Source organism: Neopsephotus bourkii, unplaced genomic scaffold (assembly GCF_033783945.1).
Source record: "Neopsephotus bourkii isolate Nb327-2 ecotype Australia unplaced genomic scaffold, CSIRO-AGI_Nbou_v1 NB_1618, whole genome shotgun sequence".
NCBI classification, from domain to species: domain Eukaryota; kingdom Metazoa; phylum Chordata; class Aves; order Psittaciformes; family Psittacidae; genus Neopsephotus; species Neopsephotus bourkii.
In genome coordinates this window covers 32,925-45,326 of record NW_026902093.1, presented here as the reverse complement: position 1 = coordinate 45,326, position 12,402 = coordinate 32,925, and the positions used below count along the sequence as shown (strand labels likewise).

Sequence of the window (12,402 nt, the reverse complement as noted above, 5' to 3'; positions counted from 1 at the left end):
TTTGCATTTCTTGTAACTTCATGAAGGATTAACATAGTACTCTCCAACAAGAATTACTAAGACATGAACTGTAAGCCTGACACTGTTCCAGTGTATTGGATGTGGTCTCTCCTAGAAATCAGTTGGCTTACATTAAATCATAGAATCATAGAATCATAGAATAGTTAGGGTTGGAAAGGACATTAAGATCATCTAGTTCCAACCCCCCTGCCATGGGCAGGGGCACCTCACACTAAACCATGTCACCCTCTGTCCAACCTGGCCTTGAACACCGCCAGGGATGGAGCATTCACAACTTCCCTGGGCAGCCCATTCCAGTGCCTCACCACCCTCACAGTAAGAACTTCTTCTTATATCCAATGTAAACTTCCTGTGTTTAAGTTTTAACCTGTTACCCCTTGTCCTATCTCTACAGTCCGTAATGACGAGTCCCTCCCCAGCATCCCTATAGGCCCCCTTCAGATACTGGAACGCTGCTATGAAGTCTCCACGCAGCCTTCTTCGTGCAACATGTCCTTTTTATGTTGAGAACACCAGAACTTCACACAGTGCTCCAAGCTCTGTTGTCTTCTCATGAGGTCTCACGAGAGCATAGGGGCAGGATCACCTTCTTCGACCTGATGGTCATGCTCCTTTTGATGCAGCCCCGCACATAGTTGGCTTTCTCAGCTGCGAGTGCACACTGCAGCCGGCTCATGTTAAGTTTCTCAGCAGCCAACACCCCCAAGTCCTTCTCCTCAGGGCTGCTCTGAATCTCTTCTCTGCTCAACCTGTAGCTGTGCCTGGGATTGCTCCAACCCAGGTGTAGGACCTTGCACTTGGCATGGTTAAACTTCATGAGGTTGGCATCAGCCCACCTCACAAGCATGTCAAGGTCCATCTGGATGGCATTCCTTCCCTCCAGTGTATCAACCGAACCACACAGCTTGGTGTCATCGGCAAACTTGCTGAGGGCGCACTCAATCCCACTGTCCATGTCAGCAACAAAGATGTTGAACAAGACTGGTCCCAACACTGATCCCTGAGGACACCACTCGTTACTGGTCTTCAGCCGGATGTTGAGCCATTGACCACAAGTCTTTGAGTGTGGCCGTCCATCCAGTTCTTTATCCACTGAGTGGTCCATCTATCAAATTGATGTCTCTTCAATTTAGAGACAAGGAATACTAATAATCCAAGCACATAAGAAGAAAAAACTGCAGAAATGGAAGCATACCTAGGGTTGTGTATTTGGCCCATCTGGTTGCACATTCTTAGATACTGTCATTTCAGCACTTGAGTGAATCTATTGCACTGGTCCTAAAATAACATGACCTGAGTCAGCGGTATAGTTTGAAGGGAGCTCCTCTTCTGACTCATTGCTGCTCTACATTCAAATAAGATCTTCACTCCGGTTTAGCTGTCATCTAATTTTATTTCCCTTAATGGCCTAAGGGCCACCCTGTAGTGAAATTCGGTTTGATGACTCATCTGTATGGAGAAGGCTTGGGATTGACTTTAGATTTCTTGGTAACCAGTACAGTTCAACAGTATTGTCTAGGAAGAGAGGTGACTCAAGCCGTGTGCATGAAAGTGTGTAACACCTAAATGTTTGAGTAAAGTTTTATTTTTTTAATCACAGATTGAATACTGGGATATATTGGTGGCTCTGAGGTGCTGTGAGGAAACAGCAGATCTTTTTAGGTTTAAGCAGGATGACCAACTATTTGAAGGAGCAAGTAGTGGTACATAAAGCTTTCATTCTCTGAAGACAGTTGAACTTCAGCTATGTTAGGAGTGATTCTGATGCTGCTTATTTAATGCCTTAGAAGAAATGCCTTGTTTTTCTCAATTCAGCTTTTGATAGAGAAGGCTTCTGTGTCAATCAGGTACATCACTAACTGGAAGTGCTGTTGCCAGGCTGAAAGAAAAAGGGATTTTATCCCTGTGTGCACACATCCCCCTGTGTGCAAGGAGGAAACTGTAGGAACACCGATAAAGACCATCTAATTTAGGTCTCTTAAATGTTAAATTTTCCTAACTTGTAGAAGATAATTTGTTTCCATCAAGTTTTGTTTTCCAGTGAACCACACAATGTATTAATGTTTCATTAAGTTTAAGAATACGTTTTTAGAAAGCATGAAAGAATTAGAGGTACTTTAAAGTATGTACATTTTGTCATATTTCTGCTATTTTTTATAATTGCTTGCATGTGATTTCTGAATATTATTTCCCTCTTTAAGGATTTAGTCTCTTATGCACTTGTCTAAAAAGCTGATCTCTCTTGAATGGTATTAAAGAATAAACAAAGATGGATTATATTAGCGTCAGAGATGATGCTTATTTGATCAGTGTGACTCTGACCTTCCAGACAAATAATCTTGAAAAGCTTTTAATGTGTTACAGAGATTACTAAGGGAGAACTTTCTTTGATTTCCACCTCCTACAAGGTTGGGCACATTTTAGCTCTTGTCTGTAGCTTCAGCTCTTTCAAAGTATTTTGGCAGTGTCGAGTGTTTTGCAGTTGGGGCTCATCAGAAGGCTGTCTGAAAGGATAAACTAGTGTCTGACATACTTGTAAGTAGGCAAGCTTTGTAAATGTTCTGTGAAAAATGAAAGAGAAATCATTTGACAAATTCACTTTCTTTTTCCTTTTGCTATTATGGTTTTGTTGCCATCAGGATAAGGAAAGGTAGAGGAAACATTTCCTGATTCAAAAGATCGATCTAAGACAGCAGGAGAATAGATAATGAGACTAATGAAATCTGAAGAGTAGAGCTTTTACAGGCACCCCATTGAGCCAGAGGGATTTTAAAACAAAGCTGTTGAAGAAGAAGACAAAGAGTGGAATAGACTGACATATGGCTAGGTTTAGAATAGAACAGCTGTAATAAATAGAAATTAGTTTTGCATGTGACAAGTGTGATTACATTAAAAGTATTTGGTTTCTATGGCAGATTCATTTGCAAGCTGTGTTTTAAAACATACGTGAGCTGACATTGTGGTATCCCTGGGTAGAAATCAAAGCTGTGCAGATAATTGTCGTAGCTGCTTTTATTTGTTAGAGCTAGATGTTCAGCAGGTCTAGGAGAGCAATGCAGACCTCTGTGTGCCTAGGGAAGCATTGCTAGGAAGATGTATGTTACTCTCATAACATACTGAGTTAAGAATACTTCTGTTGGAGGAGGCAGCATTACAGCATCTGGTGCTGACCACACTCAAATATGTGGCAGTAGGCAAGGCCACTACTTGCATTTTCAAGCCACTGTTACCATTCTGCCAACCTCCTCTCAAAATATCCAGTTGTCATGGACTGATGACCCATTGGCTTAATCGGTGAGGTATCTGAGTGCTCTCGCTAGCTGCAGAAAGATGTGGTTTGAAAACCTAGATGTGTGCTCTGTGCCTGACCTGCAGCAAGGCCTTATCTGTATATTCCTGGGTCTGTGTGCTGGATAGCTGCAACTTGTCTTAAACAATGGAATTTTAGTAGTTGGGGTGGAGAAAGGCATGAGAAGAGAAAACTTCAGTATGTGTTTTAATTCAGGTGTAGTTACACATATATTTTCCATGTGACCTCATGCAGATATAAAAATGCATTCTGAAAAATACCTTCCTTGTATTTTTTATTGCTACTCCAGGCATGCTTCACTGCAAAGAGTTTTCTCTATTTTCCTCAAAGTACTTTGCCTTTATTTGTTGAGATGTTCAGTTATTAATCTGTAAGTTTTGATACTACAAGAACTCTCTTTCTAAAAGTTCTTCTGTAAATCTTTATGAATGTAATAAATTTAAAAAATCTTAAGGGGCTGGGGAGAACCACAGACTATAGTAACATTCTGCCCTGCAATTGTTATTGCAGATTCTGAACTTGCCTTGATGTACAATGACTCATCGGTACTGGAGAATCATCACTTAGCTGTGGGCTTCAAGCTGCTGCAGGAAGAAAATTGTGACATTTTCCAGAATTTGAGCAAAAAACAGAGGCAATCATTGAGGAAAATGGTCATTGACATTGTGAGTTCTGTTTGAGAGTCCCTCTTGCATAGTGCTAGCAAATTGAATAAATCACAGAAGCTTTTATGACAAATTGCATGTCATTAGACCCATAGCCAATGAAGTAAAAGTTTGAAGTTATATTGTCTTATCCTAACATGAATAGTGTGTTGTTTTCAGTTTCAGCAACAATCTATACCTTTTCAGAAGGTACACTATCCTCCTTCAAGCTGATTTTGTTCTGACATGTATACTATTTCACCACCACAATTATAAATTTACTGCTGATCTGATGATGAGTTTAGGCTGATCAGATCATTCTGAACAATCATTTTGTCATATTGTTAAACAAAATGAAAACTTACTGTTTTCAACACTGATGACATACATGGCTCACTTTTATAGTGTATGAAGACACAGGAAATAGTGGTTCACTGCAGAACTGTTTAAGTGTTTAAAGATATTTTAAAAATCAGTAATTTATGTAATGTTTATTTGTTTTTTTCTTTCAAGGTACTTGCAACAGACATGTCTAAGCATATGAATCTGTTGGCTGATTTAAAAACTATGGTTGAAACCAAAAAAGTGACCAGTTCTGGTGTCCTACTTCTTGATAACTATTCAGACAGAATTCAGGTAAGAAAGTTCACCTGCAAATGGTCGCTTATATCAATTTACATCCTCAGTTAACATTGGCCTGCCCATTCTCCAGCATGGATTAGGTCAGCTGTCTTTTCTTACACCATGACTCCCTGTGCTCCCTCTGAGAGTGACTCCTCCCTCTAGTGTGACTCTGAGAGAGTAATGAGGTACTAGAGTACTTCTGGACTAAACGAGGCTTTGGCCTTCTATTCAAATTACTGGCACCTGACTGGATGTTTTCTCAAAGATTTTCTGTGCCTTATACAGGCAGAAGCAACAGAAATGAGGTCATTCATGACTATTACTGCAAGTGTGAAAAATAGCTAAGTACCCAAGTTTTTGCTGTTTAGAATAAATATTGCACTACATATATTTTCAAGATTCTGTTTCACAGGCACCAAAAGTGTAAATGGAGCTGGTTTTTTTTGTTGTTTTTTTTTTTTTTTCCCAGTGTAATAACACCACAGGTGTTCAATCTTTTTTAGGTTCTTCAGAATATGGTGCACTGTGCAGATCTAAGCAATCCAACTAAGCCACTTGATCTCTACCGCCAATGGACAGACAGAATTATGGAGGAATTTTTTCGTCAGGGAGATCGGGAAAGAGAGAGGGGAATGGAGATAAGTCCCATGTGTGATAAGCACAATGCATCTGTAGAAAAATCACAGGTAATTGGTTTGAGTAGGCAGTTAAATAACACAATATGACAATTTAACAGAAAATCGTGGTCTGTAGCCTTGTTTTGATTGATTTCTGAATGCACTATTTCCTTTTTTTCTTCCTAGTAAATTAATTCAGCTCCTGAATAGGAAGAAAGGGGAGCTGAGCTTTTTTTAGTATGAAAATATAATGCATCACAGTGCCCTTGCTGAAGGGATTCCATCACTGCCATAACGTCAGATGTAGTATACATGTCAAAAAACTGTTGTACAGCCATTCATTAGGATTTCCTTCAGAAACAGAATTAAATATAAATCAGTTTGGCTCACTAAATGCAGTGGAGTTGTTTGGAATGAACAGTTCATTTGAGAGCAAATGCTTTCCAAGCCCTTATCCAATGTCCTGAATCAGACTTTTGAATGTGAAATGTAAATGTAAAATGTAAACATAAATGTAAAAGAACCTATTCACTACGTAAACCAGCATGACTTCCTTTCAGCCACCTTAGGGTAGCGTATCTAGTGTCTCTTATTAGTGCTGTATTTTTCATATTTTATGTGATTTAAAAGCATGGTTGTGAATAAGAGCTTATCCTCATTTTGTATTATTTGAAACAGGTGGGTTTTATAGACTATATTGTTCATCCTCTGTGGGAGACATGGGCAGATCTTGTTCACCCAGATGCCCAGGAAATCTTAGATACACTGGAGGACAATCGAGAATGGTACCAGAGCACAATCCCTCAAAGTCCTTCTCCTGCAGCTGATGACCAGGAAGAGAGCAAGCAGACCCAACCTGAAAAATTCCAGTTTGAACTAACACTGGAGGAAGATGGTGAGTCAGACACAGAAAAGGACAGTGGAAGTCAAGTAGAAGAAGACACCAGCTGCAGTGACTCTAAGACTCTTTGCACCCAGGATTCAGAATCCACTGAAATTCCTCTTGATGAGCAAGTAGGGGAAGAAGTGGAAGAGGAGGAGAATCAGACAGAACCTTGTGTGGTAGAAGACCATACTCCTAACACGTAGCAAGGAGGATGCAGTCCTTTCTCTCTTGCTCTCTTCCTTTCTTCTCTTTTCTTTCTTTTTATTTTCATTTTTCTCTCTTTTTTTTTTTTTTTTAATTGGGTAATGGATTTTGGAATGTCATCAGTAGCCTATGTCATATGACATAGACTACAATCATAGTCACAACTCAGTGTCATCTCCAGGAATGTTTGTTGATCAAAACTGATGTTGATGATTCAGTTTGGCACTCAGGAATATTGAAAAAGAAATTTTCACCTGCATGGCATCAGAAAGCAGGGGTGGGAACATCCATAAACTACATCTTCATAAGCTTTCCATTTGTGAGGTAGGATTAAATACAGCAAATGTTTTCAGAGGAGTAGCAGCTGTCGACCGAATGCTAATATGCTTTGATAGTTTTTGAATTCAAGCAAAGCATTGGATAATGTTTCTCACGAAAGGAAACAGATAAAAATAAACTGAGGTTCCTACTGGAAAACAAATGTCATAAATAATGAGACACAACATGATACTGTTACCAACAGGAAGATGAGCTATGAAAATTGCAAAATTTTTTAATTTTGTGATTTTGAATCTTCCTGATTGTGATTGAAAAAAGTGTGACCCAGTGGGTTGCACTAATCTCTGCATTTTGTATATTATGTAGAAGAGAGGCCTTTTGTAGAGCTTACTTTTATTATTAATTATACTGAGGTATTATATTTAAAGAAAAACACTTTCAGACTTCATCTGCCACTTTTTTTTTGTTGTTTTGTTGTTGTTTGTTTTGTTAGGTTTCTTTTGGTTTCTTTTTTGATTTTGTTTTTGTTTGTTTTTTTCTTTGTTTTTGTATTTTTTTCACAAAGAGTAACTTGCGAGTTTTCAGTACAAATCTGTGCTACACTGGATAATACTTTTTCTCCTTTCCTTATATTTTTTGCACCTTAGAATCTCATGGTAATATTCAGCTGTAAAAGTATTTTATATATTAGTGAATTCCATTAATATCCTTTGTTACATAAAACTTTTGCAGGATGATAGTTTGTTTTGTGTGTTAGTTTCATCACTATTTTCCCAAATGTATTACAGGAATTTATGTTTTGATTTTGCCCTTGTAGTGGCCTAATCCTGCCAATTCTGTCTTATTGCAACAAGTGGTCCCAGCAAAACCATCTTGAACCACTAAGACTAGGATTTGCAGGACTAGAGCTCTAGTAAAGTGGACTTAGAAAAGAAAGGTAATGAATTGTCATCTTAATACAAGAGCAGTTCTTCTGCTGTAAAATTTTGTCCCTCTGAAAAGTGATTCCCAGACTGTTTTTGGCTGGGATCTGTAGACTGCTAAATCAGAACAGGCTAATATAATGTATGAGATGTTTATTCTGGCAAAAAAAGCATTAGTGTAATATTTCAAATTTTGTCTCGGTCTTGACTTCTTATGTGTTAATAATCTAGTAAACCATTTGCTAATCTGTGTATAACATAATAGTAATGATAGCATTATTTTTTCATGTCTGTCTTGCAAGAAGAGCCAGGTCAGTCTTGTCTTTTTATGTTTTTAAATAATAACTAATGCATCAAGAGTTGTTGACTCCACATTATTTCAGTCTCAGACCTTTCCATTCTTTACCCAGCTTGTGCTGGGAATCCCGCTTTTCAGTTTGGTGGGTACTGAAAGCTTTTGTAACTTGAAAAGTTAAAGAGAGGTAGGAGTTCATATTTGTCATTTTCCACTCTTGTTATTTCCTCCTCTTGCAGGTTGGAACATATAAGATGGGAAATAGTAGCTTAGGGAAGCTAGCAGACCCCTCCTCTAAAATTTTTGTAAAATGTTAATGTGAAGATGATTTCTTAAAAAAAGAAGATAGCAACAGCCATTATTTCTCCTTTGGATTCATTTTGTAATAAGTTAGCAGATATGAATATGGGGGAAGGGCGGTTAAGTGTCTGAGATCTAGAATAAAAATGATTGGTTAACATTTTAGGTTTTAAATGTATTTTGTGTTTTTCTATATCCAGGTCATAGTTTCTTTAGCCCTCACAGGGTTTTAGCGCAGAGGATACTGAAGGAGGAAAGAGAATACAGAGAACTCATGTTTTTTTCTCAGTTTTTGACTTTTCTTCATCATTTCTTCCTAAACCAATCCATTTAAAAGTCCTTTCAGTCCCCAAGAGTGCCTGGAACCTTAATAATGGAAAAGCAATATGAATTCTGAAATAACCAATAGGGTTTTTTTGAAGACGTTTTGTATCTGCACTAATTGAAAGTAAATGAAGAGAATGACATTATATTGTGAGAAACGCATTCATGTATACGGACAATCGGAGAAAAGATAACGTTTCTTAGAACTGGGGATATAATGCATTGTACAATCTTTTTCCTCTTTTGCCAAAGTGTGTTTTAGCATTGTACACTGCTTTAAAACAAAACAACTTACAAGTGGCTTTATGTGTTTTGAATATTTTTGCCATAAAAAAAATAATGCAGTGAGTAGCTATTGAATGTGTGTGTGGGAAGAAAATTCACCTTGCTTGTAACAGTACACTTTAGCTTGCAAGTTACTGTACTTAATAATGCTGTATTTGAATTCTTAAATTGTTTTGTGTTATTAAAATGATAATGAAAGAATATAAATAGAACAAATAGCATTCAGAAGTTTAAAACACTTGACTGAAATGGATTTTACAGAAAGCTTTGACAGTTCTTTCTAAACACGTTATTTATTTTATTTGTGCCATGAGTTTTTCTCACCAAATGCCCTTACCTGTAATACAGTCTTGTTTGTCTGTTTACAACCATGTATTTATTGTAATGTATATACTGTAATGTTAACTGTAAATTATCAGTTCTTACTATAACATCATCCTTCTCCGGATGGTGTTGCTATCTTTGGAAACTCTTGGCAAGAGAATGATGATTGTGTTATACATATTACCCCCCCCCCTTTTTTTTTTTTCTTCTTAATATGTTCAGTGTCACCTTAGAGCTTGTTTATGGAAGATTCAAGAAAAGTATAAAGTATGTAAACATGTATCAATTAAAAAAGCTGCAGGTCTTTGGTCCCAGGGCTGTGCCTTAACTTAAAAAATATATTTTCCTTCTGTTTGCTGCATTTGAAACTAAGGTAGCCATGGGGCTAGGGCTGGGCATTTCTATCATATTTTAGTTCCTGACTGATGGGGTTACCTGCACAAGCTAATACGCGTGATACTACGATGAACTTTCGTTCAAGAGCCTACTGGAAGTTCAAGGTTTTCCAGACACCTGGCAATATAATTGTATTGCTTCTCCGATTATCCTTTTACAGCCTATCACTGGGGATAATTGCAACCAATTTTTGCTCCTTAAAAAAAATAAAAATTGATGCTGTATTCGGTACTGAATTTCTCAGAAACAGCTTTGGAAAGCATCTCTAATAAGCGCTTGATTTTATATGGGTATAACGCATACACTTTTACAATCATCTGTAACATCCCTTTTTATTCAGTAGCACAAATTATCACATATACACAGAATCCATAAAGCAGAACAAAAGACAGCTTTAATTTTTTAAATACTTTCCAACACCAATATTAGTGTTAAAACAGCCAAAGTTTTATTATATATAAATATGTATAAGGCTTTGTTCAAGTGTGTAGAGCATAATGCACTTAGATCTACGGGAGTGTGGTAAACCTTTAGATCTTTCAATAACACTGGTATTAAGTTTGCGGGTTGGACTGAGCATCTTTTGCTGTTTGTTTGACTTGTCATGTTGTTCCAGAGGACTTGGAGCTGATGACTTTGTCAGAGTGAGGTTAACACCTCTCCTCCATTCCAGCGATGCCCAGCCCTTGTAGCATGCAACTTCTCTGGGAAAGGAGTCTTTTTCAGTGAAAAACAAAGCCTCCCTTTGGACACAAACTGTAGATTTTAGCAGCCCTGGCCCAAAGGAAATTGATTGCTTATGTTTAGAATGGTATAAAATGGATACTGCAACAACAGAAGTCCTGAATAGGTTTGTTTGGTTTTTTTGGTTACTCTTATAATTTCATTATTCTTTGGGGATGTCTTGAGAGTGGCAACTTGTGTGAACATTGCACATGACTATTCTTTCACTCGTTTCTTAGCCTCTCTACTGCATAGGGGATAGTAATGTACATCAGTACCTTCATATGAAATTTTATATGCAATGGAAATAAAAGCATGGTTTGATTCTGCCTAGTTACTTTTATCGGATTTTTCTTTTGCAAGTGAAATATTTTTTACATACATTGCATAGTTGTGACATCTGAAGAGACAGCATATTTACAGAATAGTTGTCATCATACTGTTTTGCGTAGATAATACAAAATAAATATAGGGGCTAATCAGCAAAGTCAATTAAATGTAGTATTTCATAAAGAAGTCTGACCCACAAAGGTGCTGTACAGTTATATAGAAAGGCATACAGTTTCAGTTTTTATGAAATTTTACCATTGTCTTCAGTGGCAAAAGCAGCCTATCCTGAGAGAATAAAACTTCAGGTTTAAAGAAACTGAAAGAGTACAGATTGCCTAGAGGAGCAATACTCTGGGATACCAAATAAACCCCACCAGTACCATAGTTAAATATTGACCAGACAACCCTGGTTCTAAGTAAGTTGGTGATAAATTATTTTTTAATATAATAAATTATAGTTGTCTTGAGTAAGAATGTGGTCTTAATGCAGGTCCAGCTGCTGAAGTGAGTTTCATGCACATCTCCTTGTGAGAGTGGTGGTCTTGTTGTTTGTTTGCTTAACTGAAATTAGTTTCTGATTGAATACAAAAAAGATTATGTCAATTTTTTCTCAAGTTGCTTAAAGTCTTTTGATTTGGAGTTAATTTACAAGGAATACCCATCCTTAGAACCCCTTTTTAATCACACCGTGGTGGCAGAAGAGGCTGATGAATGCTTTGCTTTGCACAGGAAGGCAGATAAACTGGGTAGTAGTGCCTGTCACTCTTCACAGGCTCATCCTCACGTATTCCCAGTGGCCCTAATGGGAAAATGGTTTACATACATCATGGCTATTATAAAGGGAAACAGAAATCTCATATTTGTGTTGGCACTACTACAGGCTTTTCGGTAAGCAGCTCGGGTACCACAGCTGTGCATATGGTAAGCCTGAAACTGGCAAGATTAGCCTACTGCTTCCTACATCCTCAGGCAGCAGTCTTTGTCCATGGCAATAGTGCATCAGAATAGGCAAGTTTCAGAGCAAAGCCAGAATGAATCCTGTGTTTCACTGCAGCCAGATGCTGCTCTAGGAATTGAATGCATTTTTGAACAAATGACTCCTCTATTTCCTAATGAGACAAATAGTCTGAATAGCTGGAGTTTCTTTTCTTTATATGCAGCAGAGAGATCAAGCAGAAGTCACAGCTGCTAGGACATGCAGTGTTCACTGGAATGACTAGCCCAGTTTCTCCACCAGCTGAGAATAATTTTGCTTAATTTCCCAGGGAAAAAAAAATAATAAAAAAATAAATTGCTTAGAGGTGTTGTAAAAGCCTTAAAAGCCTTTAGTTAGTTCAGTTGAGTTTGGTTTGCAGGGTGAAGAAAATAGCCAGTTTCCTCCTGTCAAACTAGTTGAGCTATCTGCAGAGAGAATAAAGGGGGATAGGAAGTCCAAGCAGAAATCAGTGACAAATCAGGAATAAAACCTGGGCAGAGGAAAATAAACTCCAACTAAAATAATATTAAAGGCAACCCTGGGCCTGGAGTTTGATTCTGTCTCATTTCATAAGGTACAAAGCTATAATTTTTTTTGCTTCTTCATAAAGCAAATATTTTTAGGTCTTTAGAGTTACTGTGGTAGGCAGAACTATATATGTATTTAAGGTGGACATTCAGAAAGTAAAATTTTTTTTTATACAATGCAGAGTTTAGCACAGCTTTCAACACTAAAAGTATGTGATGATCATCACTGCTAAACAAGAATCAGGATGAGTTCATAACTTGGTAAACAGCCCTTAGTGAGAGGGAGAGGAAGAACATAGAAAACATGTGGCCTCAGACATCATTAACTCTCTCGTGCTGGTAAGCTGTGTAGCAGCAAATGCAGATCAGACACTCAGCAGTCATGTTACACAGTTACCTCCAAATACTGAACTT

General features: G+C 37.6%; 1 protein-coding gene across 2 annotated transcripts in view; it reads left to right on the top strand.

Moving 5' to 3' along the window:
• The window catches only part of LOC133222776 (cAMP-specific 3',5'-cyclic phosphodiesterase 4D), a 45,208-nt gene extending 38,133 nt beyond the window's left edge, over positions 1-7,075 (top strand). For both annotated transcript variants that reach the window (XM_061372812.1, XM_061372813.1), the window contains exons 7-10: positions 3,842-3,996; positions 4,489-4,611; positions 5,103-5,285; positions 5,895-7,075. In XM_061372812.1, the coding sequence (XP_061228796.1) occupies positions 3,842-3,996; positions 4,489-4,611; positions 5,103-5,285; positions 5,895-6,305 (872 nt within the window). In that variant the 3' untranslated portion in view covers positions 6,306-7,075. The remainder of the gene's footprint in view (positions 1-3,841; positions 3,997-4,488; positions 4,612-5,102; positions 5,286-5,894) is intronic.
• Positions 7,076-12,402: the final 5,327 nt, after the last annotated feature.